The sequence below is a fragment of the Peromyscus leucopus genome, chromosome 9, assembly GCF_004664715.2.
Source record: "Peromyscus leucopus breed LL Stock chromosome 9, UCI_PerLeu_2.1, whole genome shotgun sequence".
Taxonomy (NCBI): domain Eukaryota; kingdom Metazoa; phylum Chordata; class Mammalia; order Rodentia; family Cricetidae; genus Peromyscus; species Peromyscus leucopus.
Window position 1 is genome coordinate 79,656,609 of NC_051070.1, and position 21,778 is coordinate 79,678,386.

At 44.1% G+C, this 21,778-nt stretch overlaps 1 protein-coding gene across 33 annotated transcripts in view; it reads left to right on the forward strand.

Moving 5' to 3' along the window:
• Kcnma1 (potassium calcium-activated channel subfamily M alpha 1) overlaps positions 1 to 21,778 on the forward strand; it is a 709,897-nt gene that overhangs the window by 615,174 nt on the left and 72,945 nt on the right. For all 33 annotated transcript variants that reach the window (XM_028879652.2, XM_028879686.2, XM_028879668.2 and 30 more), the window contains 4 exons: positions 724 to 817; positions 12,164 to 12,287; positions 17,167 to 17,391; positions 21,035 to 21,227. In XM_028879652.2, the coding sequence (XP_028735485.1) occupies positions 724 to 817; positions 12,164 to 12,287; positions 17,167 to 17,391; positions 21,035 to 21,227 (636 nt within the window). The remainder of the gene's footprint in view (positions 1 to 723; positions 818 to 12,163; positions 12,288 to 17,166; positions 17,392 to 21,034; positions 21,228 to 21,778) is intronic.

Sequence of the window (21,778 nt, forward strand, 5' to 3'; positions counted from 1 at the left end):
ACCCACCGCCACCACATCATTAAGAGGTCTCCTTCAGTGACAGCCTCCTCCTTCATTCCCATGCTCTTCTCCAGCCCCAAGCGCTCTCCCTGGTGGCAGCTGCAAGGAAGAGAGCTGAGCTGGGCTGGGGCCCCTTGAGCCCACATGCACTAATGTAACCAGCCCTGTGAACGATGTGAGCGCAACATGGGCAGCTAAGGTCTGGAATCACTGCCTCTCTTCAAGGCTCTTGCTGTGGGTGCAAGGATTGGGAACCAGTGACGTTGGTTCATTTGGAGAAGCAGCCGGCAGGCTGGCTGTTAATCTGCTACCTCAAATACACCTCCATTTCTGATTTTGGTGACAAGCAAACTCATTTGATTATTTCAAGCAAGCAAAGTATTAACTCTTAACCAAAATTAACTCTGAAGAATAATGCCATGTATTTTTATATGTAGATAAATCACTATTTCTCATTCTTTCTTACACCAGGGCATTTCTAGGTGGTTCTAGTCTGTTTTCAGTGCATGCTCAAGGGTTGGTGCATAAGGCAATATTGCTTCAACCTCCTCTCAGCTGGCCTCTCTGACTAACGCATTCTGTCTTTGTCACTGGGCCTCTAAAGACAGCCCTGACTCTCTAGTGAGTGACTGAGCCTTGAATGTGTGTCCTTTGATACCTTGCCTGTGTTTCGCAGTCCGCCCTCAAACTGTTCATAATCTCACAAGCTGCCTGTATTTGCAGTTGAAGATGAGCAGCCGCCAACGCTGTCACCCAAAAAAAAACAACGTAACGGGGGTATGAGGAACTCACCCAACTCCTCCCCGAAGCTGATGAGGTAAGTAGATCCCCCCTCTCCACCCTGGCATGGCCACCGCCCGGCCCAGCTCCTTCTCAGGCCTCCCCACCTGCCTGAGCCCAGGCCCAGACCCTTCTTCGTCACTCAGCTCCGCGGGGGAGGGGCGAGCGATCGTTCGATGGCTTCTTAGAGGCTGGAGTATTTATTCTGACAGCTCGTCAGCAGTTAATGATAGAGCTGAAAAAAAAATTCTGTCACGAAAAACAGTTTGAAAAGCTGTTTGAAAAATACATAGGCTTTAAAGTCGTAGCTGTCACCATGTCCTGTCTGTGTGTAGTTACTAAACAGCAGTGGCACTAATGACACTGGGATCCAATCAGAGGGACTCTGTGGTTAGTTTGCCTGCGGCAGGACTCTTTCTGCTGGAGTCCCTCTGAGGACTGGTTTCTGTACTTAAGGCCATATGTGAGATGTATCATCACAATCAAAAATGAACCTGAAGATTACCTTCCTTTTATCCTGTCGATGGAAATCAAATTTCTGTTAATTGATTTTGACTGAGAAAAAAAAGAAAAGTTTAATAATCCGCGGGCTTGCCAAAGCAAAGTTCAGAAGCAATCCAGTTCTGCTCAGGTTAAAAGCAATATTAATTATGGAACTGTTGTGCTTGCATCCTCCTGTTCCCCCTCCCTCCCTCCCTCCTGTCCTTCCTTCTTTCCTTCTTTCCTTCCTCTCTTCCTCAGTCTGTCTCTCCATCCCTTCCTCTTCCCCCATTTCTAAACCCTGACATTATCTAATAAATAGCAAACGAAACAGCCTCAGTACAACTCTACAAGTTCCTGGTTGGGTAAATTCTTCTTGTATCACGTTTGTCTCTTTGATTGTCTCCCAATCCCACCATCTATTTCCTCAGACCTCTCGACTCTCCAACACTTTAATGAAAAGGAATGATTTCAGGGCCTACAGGTAGTTCAAAGGGTTCAATGTTTGCCATACAAACATAAAGACCTGAGTTGATACCCACAATCCACAGGTACTGAGGAGGAGCCAGGTACAGAGGCTCGTGGGTATTCCTAAAACTGGAGAGAAAGGAGACAGGTGGTTCTTGGGGCTTGCTGGCCAACCACCCTGGACTACGTGATAGTTCTGAGTCAGTGAGAGACCCTGTCTCAAAAGGAAAGATGGAAGGTGCCTTCTGAGGAATGAGATTGTCCTCTGTTCTCCGTGAGTGTGTGTGTGTGTGTGTGTGTGTGTGTGTGTGTGTGTGTGTGTACGCGTTCACGTGTGATGTGTAGAGAGGAAGAGGGGGAGAGAGGGAGGAAAGAGACTGAGATTTCAGAACTGTACTGCTCATCCTAAATGTTTCCTCTTCTGGAAATGCCTGCCGCCCTGACGTGACTTTCCTCTTAGATGGACATGGACCCCTGTCCTTTAATTTACTGAAATGTAATATTGGTTATTTCCACTCACCACTTCTCCACTGCATTCCTGCCTCACCTGTGTCCACCTCTCTAGGACATAGGTGGGCACTTATCTTCCAGTGATGGGGACATGGATTCCCAGTAGCAGATCCACCTGGCTCTCTCTGTCTCCATGGTCATGTGTGCTCCTCTCTGCTCCCCTGAAAGGCTTTCCTCGGTGTCCTATGTCCTCTCTGTGCAGCCTTGCTGGGGCTCTACTGATTTACATGCATGTTTACAGATTACGAGAAGGAATAAAATGCACCAACTGTGTTTTATCATGCCAGTTGTCAGCCTAGCATTCAAGTCCTATTTACTCACCTTTAGGTAATCGGCTTATCTAATGCTAATAGTTTTCTCCATTTAAAGGAGAGAAAAGCCCAAGTGCTTTCTTTTGCCTAAATTTAGAGAAGCAAATAAATAAATAAAGAGGAATCTGAAAAATGTGAAACCTTGGGAGCCAAATTCCCTGTCCCTGTTTGCTATGTAAAGTATGACTCGTTGCTTTGATCTTGAGTAATAATAATTCTGAGGAGTTACACTGTTTTCATATGCTTCAAAGCTGTGTCAGAGTTTTGCTGCTTAAGGGTACTTCTTTATTCTGTTGGCTCTTGGGTACCAAGATGACAGGCCTCCTGTAAGAGGTGGAGGCTTTTTTAAGTCGTAGCCTTCAGCAAAACATCAAATTACCAAATCCAGGGTAACATACTTCTACACAAATGCCTTTCCCGTAGATATATTATAGCATATATATTAAATACTTTAGTGTTACGTGCTACATTTTATGTGCAATAGAAAGTGATGGTTTGAAGTAGCCTTGGGGGGACTTTTTTCCATAAGCAGAAAAAGCTAGTGTATACCGTATCAAGTATGGTTTTTACAGGACTTTCTGCCTGAAGGCCTTTGTAAATAAGTAATGATCAACAGATTGGCTGTGGGTTTTTGAAAAGCATGCCCATGTCAGTTTGCATGATGGGGGAGAATTTTCAAAGTGGATCTTGCTTTCATTGCCTGCCTGAGAGGGGCTGAGGGAGACAGTCATCCCAGGCCAGAGCTGTCTGCTTCATGGTACATCAGAATAGCTAAATGGGGGTCAGGTGGTGAGCCAAAACTTGCCAAGCTACAGAACTCAGGCTTCTCATGTTGGTGCCTGTGGGCTGACGATCCCGCCAAAGTTACTGTCATCTGATGTGTTATCTCACCTGTCCATAGCGGTCTCCATCAGGGCTTCTATGGGACATGTGATCCCACGCAAGTCAGGGTGTCTGAGAGGCTCTCCCCTTTGCCTTGGACGTTTTTTTTCTTGCAGGTGGTTGACATTCTCTATCTAATGCTGGAGAAGCAGGGATAGGGTCTCTCTGCTGGGTCCTCCATTTTACTTCACGTCCAGTCTAGCAATGAAGGACCCAACGGAAGGGCCTCCTTGTTGGCCTTTGCATGTATAGCACTGCCGATGAGGCTCCTGGATCCTGTTCTTTTCAGATCTCTTTTGCTGATTCATACCCAGGTCCTTCCTGCTTCCCTATTTCCTCCTCCCTCTTCAAACACCCCGTTTTTACTCTTCAGAAGATGGGACTCCCTGGTCCTATTCCTTATGACCCCTCCCCCCAAATCCATAAAGAAGCTAATGACTTGTTTGAAGTGGGCTTTCCGGCATGCTTCCCTGCCTCACTTTGGAGCAGAATCAATCATTCTGAGTGTGGGCAGGTTTTAGTGGCCTATGGGTGGTAATAGGACTAGCTGCAGAGAAACTGAGAGCCCAGAATGGCCTGAGACGGTCTGTAATTTACCACCCTGGCTTCTACAAATAAAATAGGCCCCGGAGTGAGGCCTTCTTCCAAATCGTGTGCCGGCAGGAAGTGCGGGGCCTCTCCACTAATGGTCCCATCTCCTGTTTGTTCTGGTGTCAGGCTCACCCTGGCGATTTAGTGGCACTCCATTCTCTGTATGATCATTACGAGGACAGCCTTGTTTTTGTGTTTGTGTGTCTGGATATGGAGGTAGTACATATTTTAGTCAGCCTGACAGAAACAACCCCATAGCCAGCCAGAGCCCATGGCAGTGAGAATGGATGGGCAATGCAGACAACCTTGGGCACTGGACCCACTGAGAAGTGGGCCACATGATCCCCGAGTCCCGTCCCCCGTCCCGTCCCGTGTCGTCCCCCCCCCCCTCCGTCACTTCCCTTCTTTGCTGGTTTCTTAATCTGGAGTCATTGAAAGAATGTCTCCTAGTTTCCACCCAGATCACCACACCTGTTGTCCAATTCTCCCTCCCTAGTGGATTGCTGCTTTGGAGGGTAACCATGTTAAATCCCTAGAGGGCAAGAATTTTGGCTCTGAGTAGCTGGGTCAAAGGTCTTTAACTTGGGTCCTCACAGACCCTGTTTGAGGAAAGCTGTCTGGAAAGTTAGCAAAGCAAGTTCCAGTCTGCTGCCCGCCGTGTGGTGAACGTTTAAAGCAGACTACTATGTGTCTTGCCTCCCCTCTGTGACCAGCCCAGGAATCTCCAGCTGAATTACCTTCAGTTTGTCAGAGCCATATTCAAGGTGTTGTTTTCTCAAGTGCTTTCCTTCTCAGATGATGAGAATCTGTACCTGGGCTCCCACCCGTGTTCTCCAGTGGATCCCTGAAAGGCTGTGTGTGCCTCAGGTGCCGGTTTACCTCCCAGATTAATTTTCATCCCACAAATGTTTCGTGAGGGCCCACTGTGTTTAAAGTGTTGTGAAAAGTCTTTGAGGGGTCTAAAGTATAGTGTGGTAGAGGGGAATCCTGTTTTCAAAAGGAGACAGGCAAGGCCATGCCACACAACAGAGTAAGGGTTTATAGCACCTGTGAACATGGAAATACTCTCACCCTCTGAATGGCTGAGGCTGACTTGTGAAGAAGGTCCCATTTGCCATCACTTATAGGAGATTCCCTACAGGTGTTACTACCTCCTCGGGTTCATGGTTGCCCGGGCATCATTGCTGGAGTGCTGTGCATGTAAACTCACTGATAACTGTAGCTTTCTGGGCAAGTATAACTCTCCCATAAGACAGATGAAGGCGCTTGGGCATAGAGAGGCGAAGTCTGTCACATGAAAGTCTCACATCACCAGAAAGATGGAGGGAAACAGTGATTGTGCTCAGACCACTGTGCATGGTGTAGTATGGCCACAGTGATGGGTCCATGGAGTCACATCACACAAATTGAAAATGTGTGTGTATTCTAGCCTCCCAATCATGGAGGATCTTGCCTGTTGTAGACATCAGGAAATCCTCGCAGGTTTTGGAGGAAGTGGTACCCTACGTTGGGTGTGGGAGGATCACTGGTAATGGGATAAGGGTGGCCATGGAGTCCCCATCAGGGTCTTTCTGTGACCATACATGTGGATATGTGTAAGAGGAGCCCCCCTGAGCCCAGCCTCTGTCAGAGTTTTCTGAGTAACAAGGGATTCCGAGTGTACTGTTGAACAGTACACCAGACCTGAGGTAGACAGTGAGTCCAAGAAGGTCACGTGGTACTTCTGACACCAGTTCTGAGATCTGAGCAAGGCAGAGAAGCACAGACATGAGGATTGATGTGGGACACGTCAGGCGGATAATTTATACAAAGAGATAGCTCTCACCTAGGCTAGCATAGTTCATTGGTGATGCCCCGAACAGAAACATTGAGCACTTTGAAGAGTGCTTCATGTCATGAGATCCAGGAAGCATTAGACCTCAGTTTTCTGAGAGCAAAGGGAGAATGATGTAAGGGAACAGATGATTCTCTTGGGCACTGGCTGATGATTAGGTGGAATGAATTTGTCTGCTTGTTAAGGCACATCTCCTCTTTTTTGACTCATACCTTTCATGGGGACCTTTTGTTAGGACCTCTCACGTCAGACCCTGCCAGTGTGACAGATTCTAATAATAAGAAATGGCAAAATGGCCCGGAGCCCACTCAGGGTTGGAGACAGAATGCCACTCTCAGAGTGTTTCCACTGGGCAGAAAAAGGAGGGAGGCAGGGCAGGTTAGCTAAGGAAATCCATCTAATGCACAAACTAACAGCAAGTGACAGTCCCCCATGGAACCAGAGAAGGAAAACGTCATGGGTGTCATGATTCCAAGGTTTGAATGGACTTGACACCGGAATTGGGACAAGTCTGTGCTCAACAGAAGGTCATTATTCTGTCCTTCCACTTCAGAAGCATCGTGTAGAACCAAGGACCATGTCCATGCCCTGAGCCATTTCCTCAGCATAACAGTGGTAACCTGCATTTTCCTCTGAGGATGACACCTAATAAGTGATACTGTACTAGGGGACAATGGGAAACACTGATGCAATTAGAACTAGAGAAGCTAAGAGGGTCCCATTTTTGTGGGGGTGGGGTGGCTAGAGCCTGGTGTGAAAGTTTTGTTTAGATGGCTCCATGGTTGACTGTCTGGTGGAGAACAGTGGCTGAGTCCTAGAAAGCCACATCTTAGAGGCAGTGATGGCTATGAAGAGAGCGGGTGCACAGTAGAAAGATTCTGGCAGGTACCAGGCTGTACACATCAGGATCCTCACAACAAAATGGAAAATATTATTTACCAAGGGCTGAGAGGCAACCAGGAGAAGGACATATCAGGCCAGAACCATCTTCTTACTAGAACCAGAGCGATGAGAGGAACTTGAAGTGGTAGACACCACCTTTCAGGTGTATTCATGTTTCACACTGGAGCCCTAAGTAATACCATCTCTCTGGACCACTAAGGACATTACACCTGATCCCTCCCTGCTGAATACTTAGCGCAGCTGACTCCAGGCAAACTCCAGGCAGCCTTGATTGCTTGATGACATACTTTATAGTCTTCCTTGCCACCATGATGCCCTTCTTAGTGGCATATATTCTGTCTTAACTCACATACACTGTCTATATGTGAAAAGCCCAGAACAAGTCATCGTAAGATAACAAAAGAACTGGGCTCTTGCTGGGCCTATATTCCAGACTGCATGTGCATGATAGGTCTAGTGAAGGTCAGAGACCAGAGCTCTTTGAAGGGTTCTTATTGTAATTCTGGTTGGTTGTTGAACATCTACTGTGTCCTCTACTGGTTGCTGAAAATGCATGGGGGAGAAAATGCAAGATCCAAATCCTCCCAAAATTCACCATTTAATGAATGAGACAGACACAGAAATTATTTTCTCTGAAGGAACTCATACTTCTATAGCAAAAGAATCCCAGAAGTCACTGAAGCTGAGGACAAACATTTGAGGCAAAAGATGAAGTCTAAGGAACACTGTAATTCCACAATGGATGCTCTGTTGCTTGTGGAGGGACTGTGCTCACATTTCACCCAGCTGCCCATTTCTGGGAGTCCACTACAGGACAGGGTCAGCCTCTTATCTATGGGGGATGTTTGTGGTGATAGAAAAGGCCTTACCATGTGATGAAACCTTAGGTCCTAAAAGTTAAGCATGGAGAAGGGTGAAATTCTGAAGCCGCCTAGCAGCCTCCTTATTTCAGGACTTTGTTGGTGCCTTGTGTTTTAATGTAAGTTTCTGGAGCCCGGTGCTGAACTGAAAGCCACACAGTAAACTGGGATTTGCTGTATTTGGCTGTAAGGGGAATTCTACTCTTTAAACTATAATTCGACTTCCTCACAGCAGGTTTGCTTGGAAAGGGATTTGCGGTTTAGCTTGAGGCTCTTGTCTTGAAGGCAAGCTTTTTGTGTTTCTGCTGTGGCAGGGCATTTAGTTCACTTCCTGAGATTAATTGATGGCAAGTGGCATTCCTTGCTCTGCACACCCTCCAAACAAAGATCTTTTATTCTTCTCTTGAAGTCAGGCATGCTTAATTTCTAGCTGTGGACATCGGAGGTAGGAATTGAGAGACAAGGAGCAAAGAGAAGGGAAAAAAAAAACCCTATCTCACTGGGGCTGCTGTGTTATAAATAGTGGGCATTCCTAAACCAGCCTTCAGATCTTTGGCACATGACAAAGACTCACACAAGCCTTAATTGATTTTTGAGCCACTCCTTAGCACATTGTCTTGACAAGGGCTCACGGGGGTAATTTTCTACTGAGTATTCATGCAAGCTGCGCACTTCATACATCCCCTTGATGTTGTTTGCCCTCTCTTTACAGCTTAGGGCAGTGTGGCTCGGGCTGCAGGGGAGAGGGAACAAGACCCAGCTGCCTCCTGCACCGGAGAAGCAGGACTGGCTTCCGGTCAGTCAGACCTTGTCTTTCAAAGCCTTGTTCCTGCTTGCTCACAGAGCACTATGTAGCTGCCCCCGCCCCCCCCTCCCACACACACTATTGCCCATCCATGCACATGGGTTGTTGGTAACAAAATGCCTATGAGTGTTAGTATGATGGGCAAATGACAAAATGGGGGGAAGTTTTAACATGGTAACATTTATAACATTATAACATTTATGGGAACTCTGTCATGGAGTAGGAGAGCCAACAGAAGTAGCCTTATATTTTTATTGTTGGCCTCTCCCGCTTTGCCTTCTTCCTTTGGCCATAATCAGAGTCACCAAAGCAGGACCAGATTTTAGCCAACAGTAAAGAATAATAGGGATGGTAATAGTAAACACTTGCTGAAGACAGTCCGATAAGTTGTTGTTCCCTGTATGTGACATGGCTTTGCTTGTATATTCCCTAGATTGAATCTATTGCATAATGATTGTATCTAAAATTCCCCATTTTACAGATTGAGAAGTTGAGGGAGGGTACAACTTGGCAAGTACGAGGCAAACCAAGATTTGAAGACATGCATTTTTGCCTCTGTGGTTCAGGTCCTTGCCCACCCTGTGAATTGCCTCTGAGGAAATAGGTGGTTCCCTGCCTTTATTGCTGTCTATCTCTAAACACCATTAGGAAAACAACTCTTTTAGTTAGTTGAGCAGACTGACTAGCTAGTGAGCACACTTCCTCTTTTCTCTGGGTTAGGCTGGCATCTGTATTGTACTCCAGTGCAGGTTAAAGTTCAATCAGCATTACCACTCAAGTAGAGCCATGTAATTAGCAGCAGGAGGTTCCTTTCTCTAAGTATTGGAGGCTAAAAGTTCAAGGTCAAGACTTGAGAAGGACTGATTCCTTCTGAGTTCCCGGAGAAGGAACTGTTTTAGCCTCTCTTCCCAGCCTGTTGCTCTCTTTTCTTCTCCAATGACTTCACTGTGGCTTTTGTTCTTGTCGATGGCTAAGTCCAAATTTCCATTCTTGATATGGAAAAAAAGTCAAATTAGGACCCACCCCAGTGGTCTTTCTTACTTTTATAAATAGCATAAGTCAAAATGTGGACATATTCATGAGGATCTCAACACGCAGATGGCACATCTGAGCCCCCAACATGAAATAGAAGCTCTAGCTGTAACCTGTCACATACACTTCCTGTCCCTTTAAAAAATAAGACAAAGGCTCTGGCACATCCTAAGTGACAAACGGGTCTTGTATTAATTATGGAGCATCTTAGGAGAGGTATAGATTGCTGTGTAGGTTGAAGAAATTTCATTCCATGAAAGGGACTAGTACTTAGTGCTGGTCATCAGCTCCATGAGTTTTAAAGAGCTCATTGAAGGCCTTTACAATATCTAGCACCATTACCCTGCCAGCTGAAGATGTTGGGATGCCTTGCTCAGAGAGCTTTCCCATGAACCTCGTTCGCATGCATAGCAGCCTGCCTGGTTCCTGCTGATCTCCCCGGACCACAGCAATGTTGCTTGGTGTGCTCAATGGCATATCCACAGGCCCTCTTCCAGAAGAACAATCTGTAGAATCCCTGATTCAACAGGCAGAAATCCCTGGAGAAGCCCACTGTTCTCTCCCCACCTGTGCCAGGGATCTCATGGACACAAGCCAATGAAAGACACTTGAAATTGCTCGAGGAACTGACATGGTAAAGAAATCTAGCCTGTCTGGCCCAGAATTATCACATGTTCTCCTGTCACTCTTTACCCACCGAACCACCACCTCTTTGAACCCAAACCGTCAAATTATGCTTTCGCCATGTTCCGTGACCAGTTCAAATCAGTTTTTTTTAAGTCAATAATTGTCCCCCTTTTTTAGGATTTAAATTTTTTATTTCATTTATTTTGTATGCGTGTGGAGGTGGGCATGGTGTATCCGTGGTGTATGGGGGTGGGAACACAAATGCTAGTGTGTGTGTAAGTCGACGGACAACCACAGGGAGTTGGTTCTCTCTATACATCTCACTTGGTTTCCAGGGATCACAGTCAAGTGTCAAGGTTTGCACAGCCAGCATCTTTCCCCAGTGACCAATCTCACTGGCCCTTATTTTGGCACTTTGGGACTCAGCTTTATGTGTGAGAGGTGTCCTGGTAGTTTATAGCCGCTGAAGATCTCTCAACAACCGGGCCACTAAGATGCTACTCAGAACTGGGTTGTTCTCTTCCTTCCAAGATCAGATATGACAGTTCCTGCAGTAATCTAGCATGCTCCTTGAAGATGACTCCACAGGATCGCATCACATGGTGTTTGTCATTTGCTGTGGCCTCAAAGCAAATTGCCAAGAATAAAAACACACACTGAGTTTCCTATCGTCTCTGTGTGTGGAAGGCGTAATAGACAGGGCATGCTAGATATCCAAAAGCTTAATTCCATCATTAGGCCAGATTAGAGAGATTGCTGCCCCACGCTCTATAGTCAGAGCATAGAGATGAGAAACATGAGGAGTTTCTCAGGAAGAAATATTAAATCGTAAATAAACATTATCCTTTAATGTTTGAAGTAGATCATTTTAAATGTAACATCACTTCTCTATACCATTTTGAAATTTTAATCTATTTCTAGTTTCTGTCTTTATAGTTGACAGTTTGCTTAAAGAAAATAGTTTTGTTGCAGGATAGGTCTGCCTGGGATAATATCTTAATTATATGTGGTTAGTTGTTGGAGATACCAACAAGGGCTTCCTACACACTCTGATGCTCGCCATATCAGAGACAAAGCCACAGACTATAACCTGAGCTGGAGGGCTTGTTTCTTATACTGTGGGCATGGTATATCTGTCTGATTTCATCGTTAATTCCTAAGGTTGTCAGTTAGACCCCACCAACTCACTCAAGGGGCAGCCTCTATACTGCTATCCTTCCAAAAGGAGTGGATGTCGTCTTGAGAATTTGAAACAAGTTTATTAAGATGCATCAGAGCTTGAGGCTCTCATCCAAGGAATGCTGTGTTGGGAAACGAAGGTGGGGGTGCGGGGCCCCATCTTTGGACAGTTAAGCTCAAATACAGTTGTCAAGGCGAGGAGAGAGGGTGTTGTTTAGTATTGAAATCATGTATTCCAGATGTGGGCATTTGGTAGTCAATCTGCTCTGAAGTGACACGCTGTTGAATCTTTAAAGGGCTTCAGCCGGGGAGAGCAAAATCTGATTGGGCAAATTGCTAAAATATTTAAAGTGCAGCCTGTTAAAGCTTTTACTGCGAAGAGCATCGCGTCAGAAGTTGTAGTCAGAAAGAGCGAGTAATTGGCTTTCCATCCTGATGCCAGTCAGCCAGCATGAGGCTCTATTCCTATTCTTTCCTCTTCATTGCCAATGCTAATAGCAACCCTTTGGGGTGTGTGTGTGTGTGTGTGTGTGTGTGTGTGTGTGTGTGTGTGTGTGTGCATGCATGCTGGGGAAACTGGATAGCTGGTAAAATGGGTAAACAAGGAACCAGATAGTCATAAAAAGGGAAGCTGAACCCACAAAATGGCATGAAGCCCATTAACAAAATGGGCAGGAGAAAGGCAGAATTACTGCCTGACAAAGTCAAGTGCCCTTCCAGAGGGGTGTGTGGTTTGGGCAGCTGCCTTTCAAGGGATGTGCTCCGCCAGGAGACAAGATGGCCATTGGTGACAGCCACTTTCTTGGCGTCTGTCATCTCTTCTGAGATGTAACTCGGGGGACCCTTTGCATTTATAATTTATCACATTTTCCACTTAGGTTTTCCTGCCTTTTCTCCCCAGGCATGACCCCTTGTTAATTCCTGGCAATGATCAGATTGACAACATGGACTCCAATGTGAAAAAGTACGACTCTACTGGAATGTTTCATTGGTGCGCACCCAAGGAGATTGAGAAAGTCATCCTGGTGAGTGAGGAACATGGAATCCATGTCCTTCCCCTTTGCCTGGCATGATGACTTTTACTCAGAGTGAAGATTTCCTAACTGAATAGTAGAGGCCACTGTCACTTGCCCTAGCTATTTTTGATCACTGAAATTCTGATCAGAGATGGAAGTGGCTAGATCTCTGATCAGAACATGAGCTTAGAGCAGGTTTGTTTTGTTTTTTTTTTCCCCTCTCAAGAGCAGAACTTTCAATCTCTATGTTTTAACAGGACAATAGTGGTGATTATGTGCTGCCACAGGGCATCATGGGAGGTGGGATGCACATCATTCCTGATCCTCATGTGGCTCTGGGGCCAGAGCCTGGCCCTGCCATCTGCTAGTTGCATGGCCTTAGGCCTGTTGTTGGATAATGCATTTTAATTACCTCATCTGTAAGGAGACAGAATGAGAACTACTCTAACTTCATAGGATTGTGTTGAAAATCTAGCCCATGACTCCACAGGGGCACTATCTTTCTTACCTGTTGATTTTTATCATGATTGTTCTTAAATACCATGAAGAAAGAGGAATATTGCCTACATTGTTTTCTATTATAAGAAATATTGTTTTGTTTGTGTATATTGAATGTGTGTATTTGGGGTGTGTGTGTGTGTGTGTGTGTGTGTGTGTGTGTGTGTGTGTGTGTGTGCCAGAGGCCAATGTCAGGTGTATTTCTCACTCTCTATTTTCTCTTTTGAGTTAGGGTCTCTCACTGGTCCTGGAGCTCACTGACTCAGCTAGACTGGCGGGCCAGTGAGTCTCTGGGGATCCTGTCTCCACCTCCCTCACACTAGAATTTTGGGCATGCACCACTACACCCAGCCTATTCTGTTTAATGTGGGTACCAGGAATCAAACTCACATCCACTAAGCCATCTTCCCAGGCCTACGGTAGTGTTTCTTACCCTGACATGTTTTCAGTCCTTCCTAACACGTGATACAGATAGGCAAGTGCATTTGCTGAGGATGACGTTGCAGGACCATGACCCACTGTCTAGAGCTCAGAGCACGCTTCAGGGATGGCTTGTGCACATCTCTGGAGATAGTAGGCTTTTCCTGTTCTGTCCCAGGAACATTAGCACAGATAGCAATCCATTCTGCTCTCTCTGTTTGTTCTGTTAACAACCTTAGGTTTTAATGTCTACATTGGCTTCCCTCAAATTTATTGTTTTGCTAATTCATGAGAAATGGGTTAATAGTCAGGAAGGATAGTCAGGACACAGCTCTTTCTCCCTTGTGACTCTAACCCCCAGATGGCTTTGGACCTGCTTCATTTTCAGCTAGGAAAATCCTATCATTTTCAATTTTAGGGCCACCTTTCCTTAGCAAGGACTATTCCAGGTCCTCAGGATTGTTGGGTGTGCTGATCCACTAGACTTTTCCACTGTATTTTAGGTAGTGTGTGTGTTCTCAAATTAATTGTACATGAGCATTGTGAGCCAATAGAGCACTGTGCTGGAGGCATCTCAGAGTTGTGAAAACTGCAGACCAAATTCATGATGTCAAAATGCTCAGCAAACAGCCACTGCTTGATTTGCCAGAAGGGGAGAGACAGTTCTGACCACTCTGATTTTCTGTTATTGGTCACCTATGGCTTAGTCATATGCTGTGGGCTACATCTGGGTCCAGAACGATCTGCAGAAAGTGGGTTAATTGACATGTGATCAGTATCCTCTTGTAGAAGGAAGGGATGAGTTCATCTGACAAAACAGCATCACTTGAGGAAACATTGATGCAAACACACCATGTGTTAGGTACTGTTCTTGTGGTGATGATGTACAGAACTTTCATTCTAGCAAAGCAAAGGGAAGAACCAGTGGGGAACTGAATGAGACCATGGGAACAATTTAGATATGAATGAGGGCCTTGTGAAGAAAATAAAGCAGGATCCTGGGAAGGACAGAGTCCAAAGGTGCTGCTGAGGCAATAGGATCCAAGAAACACTCTCTGCAGTAAGGTGTAGATGGAATTTTCATCCAATGCATAGATGAGAAAGAATGGGGTAGTGCTTGTGTGAAGATGCTTGTGGAAGCCATGTGTCCACTGAGTGCAGGAATCCGATGGCTTTGGGTGATAAGGTTATAGAAGAGACAGTCCTCTGATTGGAAAGGAGATATAAGATGGACCATGAAATAAACTTTTTGAAGCTAAGTGGGATGAGATACAAAGTGTTCTTCAGATCCATGGAATAAGCACCAGGGTTGGTTTAAAGTAGCCAGGGAAGTCCCGTCAGGTACAGGTAGGTTGTGCTCAGGAAGGATAAAAGGGTGCATGGAGAAACTCCTGGTTTTTCTGTTGGTCTTAAGCATGGAAAAATTAGACTTTCCAGGTCTGAGCAGGACTGGAGCTTTACATACATCTCCAGGTGTATAGCTCTGGCATATTGGAGAATTGGTAATTGCCCAAGCCTAAGCTCCCAAGGTTAGCTTCTGTGCCTAGACCATGCTGCTAACTAGTACCTAGATCATTTTTGCATTCTTGATTTTCAGCTTCTATTCTTCATCCCATTTTTTACTTCCTTGTCGAGGGGAACTAGCTTCTTAGGTAACCAGGCCAATTGAAAATATTCAGGAATCCCAAATGATAGCAACACCCCAGAGGGCTTGTCTTTCTGCTTCTGGCTTCGGGGACTGGGACTTCCATGTGGCCTGAATAACTAACTCCATGTCTTCCCCATAAAGAGGGAAGAGATGATGGGAGCTCCATGGGAGCCTCCTTGGTCACCTTTCATGAGAAATTTCTTACAGCTTGTGCCTCAGGTTTCCCTTCTACTCAGGGAAACCAGCAATGATGATAGCTCCTGCTTTATTCTAATGACCAGAGAATGAAAGCTAGCTTCCTCCTCTCCCCAGGGGTTACTGTAATAACCCTGACATTGTCGTGAATTGCAATATTGGCATTGAAGCAATCAATACCCTGGTCAATGCTAGGGATTAAATCAAGCAGAGGTTGATATGTGCAGTGGACATTAATATTCCCCCCGTGCATTGTAAGCCCCATGGGGCCTTATGAGCAAGCAGTGAGGAACAGGAAAGATGGCAGGCAGGGTGGTGGTGTCGACTAGAAGGAGAAACAAAGAACCACCTCCCGCCTGACCTCATCCTGTTGTCCTTTTTACCCATACAATGAACAAAAGACCAGCAATGGGCAGATAACCATTTGCATTTCCTGGATAATGGGGATCCTCCCCAACATGGGAGTATTCCTTCATTTGTCACCCTTGTGGATAAAGGGCTGGGGCTGGGGAAAGAAATTGTCCTCTATCTTTACTGATTGGCCTCTAGACCCTTGTAATGATTACTTGTGGGTTGCTATATAAGGCAGGCCCTTTCAGGAATGGTCCAGGAAACACCAAAGTTTAAACATGGGATCAATATACTTTTTCTATAGAAGAACATATTCAGTGATTTAAGTTTCACAGGCCATATGATCTCTGTCATAACTGTCAACTCTGCTTTCCATGAAAGTAGCCATGGAAAATACCTAAACATTATGAGCTGGCTGTGTCCCAATAAAAGTTTATTGGAATGTGAATTTTATATTATTGTCACTCATAATGACATTTCTAATTTTGATTTTTTTTTAGTCATTATGAAATTTTAAAACTAGCTTTTGCTCAGTGGATGTATAGAATATTATGAAGTATCATCAGATTGAGGCTACAGGCCACAGAAGCCAGTCCATGGCCTCAGATGTCATATTCTATCTACTGATACAGTGATGGGCTATGCCACCTCACTGAAACATTTTAAAAAGAGAGCCCCAAATGTCAGCTGAGACAAACCAATGAGTAGGACTATTTAATCATCATCTTAACAAAAGGGCCTAAAGAGGCATGTAATTTTATCAACCATATCATAGACATGAAGGCTTCCCTTTCTCCCCACATACATAAACATCCTCCTTTTTCTTCTCTTGGTTCTCCTAAAGATTGATATGCACTGTCTTCTGCTCACAAGTCTATACAGCATATCCTTCTTAAATCTATTGTTCAAGAAGGTGGTAATGTGTGGGTATATGTTTACAGGAATTTATGAGATAAATACAGTATATGCCCTTGCTCAAGTCAGAGATAAATACATAACATGTATATTATGACAAAGTAGAAATAATAGCTGTCTTGTAAGCCTTACCAGTATTTTATATATTCTTTAACAATAAATAGAACCAAGAAGGAAAAAATAGTGCTTTCTCTGAATGTGTACTTACTGTATGCACTAAAATTATTAGAAAGACTTATATGTTCTCTAACATGATGGAGATGGAGGTTTAAAACAGTATTTGATTTCCTGAAATATGGTATTGTAAAGCAGTCCACGTGGCAACCTGAGTTTTACCTTTTTATCCACCTCCCATTCCCCCAATATACTTTTATCTGTTAGAATGGGCACCTTGTGCAATTTTATATATGATATTGAAGAATCACTTCTTTTCTATTATTCTGAACTAAATTAAACATTTGTTTTATTGCAGTACAAATAATAGCTGTATTGGAATCCTTTGTGGTATTATGATAAAATACCTGAGACATAGACCTCATAAAAAGAAAAGGTATCTCACAGTTTTTAAGAGGTTCAAAGTCTCATGTTGGCTGCCCCATGTGCCTGGTCTCTGGGGAGGCTGGTGGGTGGTAGATGATCATAGCAGGAGTGCGTACAAGCAAACATGACCAGAGAGAAATGAGATGGGCATGTCCAGGTTTGCTCTTTTCATACTGATCATCTCTGGAGGACTCAAGAAGTCATGTGAGAACTCTCAGGCAACTACACATGAACTGCCCCACACCTCCAATATGCATTCTCTCCTCATATCAATGTTGTGAGCTCTCCTCTCTGATAGTCTTGCATTTGTCTCTGTTACAGACACGAAGTGAAGCTGCCATGACTGTCCTGAGTGGCCATGTTGTAGTCTGCATCTTTGGGGATGTCAGCTCAGCCCTGATTGGCCTCCGGAACCTGGTGATGCCGCTCCGTGCTAGCAATTTTCACTACCACGAGCTCAAACACATTGTGTTTGTAGGCTCCATCGAGTACCTCAAGCGAGAGTGGGAAACACTGCACAACTTCCCCAAAGTGTCCATATTGCCTGTAAGTCAAGGTCACACTATTTGATGTTTTGCACTTCATCTTTTCATTCACAAAAGGAAATCCCAGGTGGCTGTAATTGTTGAAGCTTTGATCATGTCTCTGCTCCTTCATGTGGTTTCAGGCCCGAGGATGTAGCAGTCCTTCTGTGCTCTGCTAAGAAAGTCAAAACCCTGGGAGGCCTTATTAAAAGGAATTTGCAGCCAAGTGCAGCCCCTTGTCAGGGGTGAAGTTGAGCTACCACCACATGCATTAACCATACCTGAGTCTAAATTCTCTTTCCTAGGTGAAATTTAGAATGTTGCCCTATTTTGATATACACACCAAGAATTCATTTATAAAATTCCTGTTGGCTTTTTAATTTGACATGGTTATTTCTTAGAGAAATACTGATCTGTCCCATCTTCATTCTGATATTGACCAAATAAATAAAGGGCAGAATTATCTTTTCTGTATGGAATTCCAAACCTTTCTGTGGACCAACCTCTATTTGTTGTTTAGAACCTTTGTTTAGAAAACCAGCAATGTTTTCCATGGCTTTGTGTATATGTACACACATGTGAAAACATGTATGCATATACATATAATGTACATAAAAGTTATATATATAATATTTATATTATATATTATTTAATATATTATAATAAATATATAATATTTATTACAAAGATCACTAGGATACCAATCTGTAAAAGACAATTTGGGACTCCACAATTTAATGTGAAGATATGAGATGAATGGTTTCAAAGTTATATCACTAGCCACTTTCTAATTATATATTCTCCACAGAAATATACACTCAAATAATGTTATCCTTGCCAAAATTTTATGTAGTTGTCTATGTCACAAATTCAGGAAAATATTACCTCTCCTCCAATAATTTTTCTTTTTTTGCATTTTTTTTTTGAGACAGGGGCTCACTAGATAGCTCTGGCTGTCTTAGAACTCACTATGTAGACTAGGCAGACGTTTAACTCACAGAGATCCATCTTCCTCTGCCTCCTGAGTGTTGGGATTAAAGGCATGTGCCACCACTGCCTGGCTTCTACAACTATTTTATTAACTTTAATTTATATTTTTAGGGATATTCCAGAGACTCAGAAATTCATCAGCAAGAACTAAATGTTATAATGTGTTAAAGAATCTTGTAAGGGGCTATCTACAGTCAGCATGCCTGTGTAGCTAGCTATATGTATCTCCCATAAGGCTCCCATCTAAAAGTGTAAGAAACATTAGACAGGTCTCCTTTCGATTCAGGACAAAAACTTGACTGCTTTAATGTATGCATGTAGTTAAAGATGCCACCTGTTAACAATTCACTCACTGGACAAGCATCCAAATATACTGTACATACATTGCTAAATTTAGAAATATGATCAATTTGAATATTCCTTTCTGTGATTATCATCTTACATGTGCTATTCCATGTGATCCCTTGACCTATGATGTTAACTCTGTAAAAAGTGAACTGACCAGCTGGGTGCAGAGTGTATGTGTGTTTGTGGGGCTTGTGGTGCAGCCTTCGGTATTTGTGTATATGTGTGTTTCCTTCTGTGTGTTCCCCTCCATATTTACTCACCTTGTTCTGCAAGTCGGGATGAGTCTCATATTTACAGAGCCTTTACAACCTCCCCCCCCCCCACATTTAGCACACCTAAGCACAGTGGATTGGTACATTATAAGCCGTGATCCATGTCTTCATTGTTTAAAGTGTGGCATTCATATAAGGGCAGCCCAGAGAAACACAAAAGCTTTCTATGTCTGTTGTTGGTATTCTTGTGGTTTGAAATCATGTTGTCTACAACTGGGCATGGGTTCCCTTAAATTACAATTGCTGCTGGATTTCCTACAAGGTGAAAATTAAAAGAATATGGACATAGACCACTGTTGTTTATACATAGCAATGTGATACAGAAAGTTGGTCACACTTAATTATGTACCATAAGATCATAGAAGATGGGTTTCTCTCCTTCTCCCAAGACATTGCTCCAGTGCCTGGACCAGGACCTTCCCTGTACCTATGGCCTTATATGCCTTTGCTCTATGGCTCCACTTTGTAGCAACATTTAGGAGCCCTGGAATAGAGTCATGACATTCACTGAGTCAGAAGAAGAGTTGATGGGCTCCATAATGTTACCCAGATCCTATTTTTTCAAAGCCCATCTAGTGATGAGAACAAGAGGAGATGCATACAGCAGCTGGAAAACACTTGGCCAATACAGGCTGTAGGTTGAAGGCAACTGGGGTGTCCATATACACAAGGAGAAGCTTAAATCAACCTAGAGTATCAGCGATACTGATGGCTGGATAGGACTCCCAAAATAATGCTGTATGGCTATTGGGTGCTCTGACATGGGATGATCCAGGTAGATCTACTGGGACCTCCTTGGGAGGCCAGTGTCTGAGAGTGCTGGTCCTATCTTTCTATCATATCTATGGTTGTTCTCCATCATTAACCTTGAATCTGCAAAGGTTTGTCTGCCTCACATTGTTATGGAGTTAAAAAAAAAAAAGAACTCTGTTTACTGGCTTATTTATTTTTAATTGCACCAGTAATATACAAATCTGTTCTTATTATAAAATATTCAAACAATATAGAAGTATATAAAGTCAAAAGCAAACTTTCCACTTCATCCTTTCCTCTCCCAGAGGTAATTACTGTTATTAGTTTAGTGTATAGTTTTTTTCTGAGTTTTCTCTTCGAATTTGCATACATTTATAAATATATAATTTTTACTTCAAGGAGCTTCATTTTTTTCTAAATAAATGGGGTTATACTTTTTTAATTGTTCTAGATCCCCACCTCCCTACCACTTATTAATTCCTTTATCTTGGAGATTGTTCCAACTAGCTGAGTACATGGAGGGCTAGCTCTGGCTACACTTGGCAGTACACTCTTCATTTGTATGCGTGTCCGAAAATATGTTTAATCTCTCTTATGTTGCTGGATAATTATGTCCTTTCCTTGGCTTTCTTTCTCTTGCTGGAAAATATGTATTATAATTTTATGGCCCAAAGCTTGCTCTCTCCCCTTTGCAAGACGCCCACTAATTCCACTGGCTCCCCCAGCCTCCTGATTGAGCAGAGCCACGAGCCTCCCTCAGCACCACCCTGCTCCGCGGATTTCCCCATGACTGCTTTGGAGATTCTAGCCGGCTGTGCTGTCTTTTGCCAGAGACAGAAGTGACCTGCTATTAAATAAACAGGCATTTGAAACCCACCCCCTCGTTATGTTCTGAAAGGCAGAGGTTGCCACAGGACAGTTACTTAAATCAAGACAATTTCCAGGCAGGAGGAAGATGTAGACCCTGGCATTATTCGTCTCGCGTTTGTTAGTAATAGCTTGATTGAGTATTGAGAGCTGGCCTGAAATGCTGCCATCAGCACCGACTACCCTTTAGATTAGCGTACGGCCCTTATTCCCTGAAATGTAGTTAGGCCAGCTTAATGTCAAGACATAAAAAAGATACTTGTTAAATAATGTCCCAAAGCTCTGGCTCAATCTTTAATTTGTTTTTATTTTTTCCTTCTCTCTCTCTCTCTCTCTCTCTCTCTCTCTCTCTCTCTCTCTCTCTCTCTCTCCCTCCCTCCCTCCCTCCCTCCCTCCCTCCCTCCCCTTCCCTCCTCCCCTCCACCAATGCCAAAGGGTACACCATTAAGTCGGGCTGACTTAAGGGCTGTCAACATCAACCTCTGTGACATGTGCGTTATCCTGTCAGCCAATCAGAATAATATTGATGATACTTCGCTTCAGGACAAGGAATGCATCTTGGCGTCACTCAACATCAAATCTATGCAGTTTGATGACAGCATCGGGGTCTTGCAGGCTAATTCCCAAGGTAAGGACGGCCTGTAATACTTCTCTGCTGTGCCTATGGGGGACAGGGGCTGGCAAGAGGGATATCCTTCACTCAGTAATTCAAAGGGGCTCACATCAGCCTGTCTGGCAGTGAAACCTGTGGTGGCCACAATGGCTTACTGAGGCGCATCTGTTCTTCCTGCCATCTGGAGATGGAGACCTGAACCCTGATGTATGTCTCCCTTGCCCAGTTTGTTGCCTTTTGAAGCAATAAAAGAGTCTCTTTGCAGACAATGGGCTTTATGACCAGGGTCACTGTCGAAGTGCCAGAGCAATGCGAAGATGCCAGCTGCAGAATTCTCTTCCCCTCCCCTGTGAGTGCTTTTCCATGGAACACTTCAAAATGGGGGTGTTAAGCTTTGCAACAGTTAGGGTCACATCCAAGACTCTGTTGACCTAAGGGTGGAGATCTCTAAAGCGTAGGGATGGGGCCGACACATGAAGTCAGGTAGCCAGGAGTGATGCTTGCTGGCCTTCGCATTTTCCTGTAGGAGGCCCAGAGGCCTTAAATGACACATAGCTGCCTTTTCT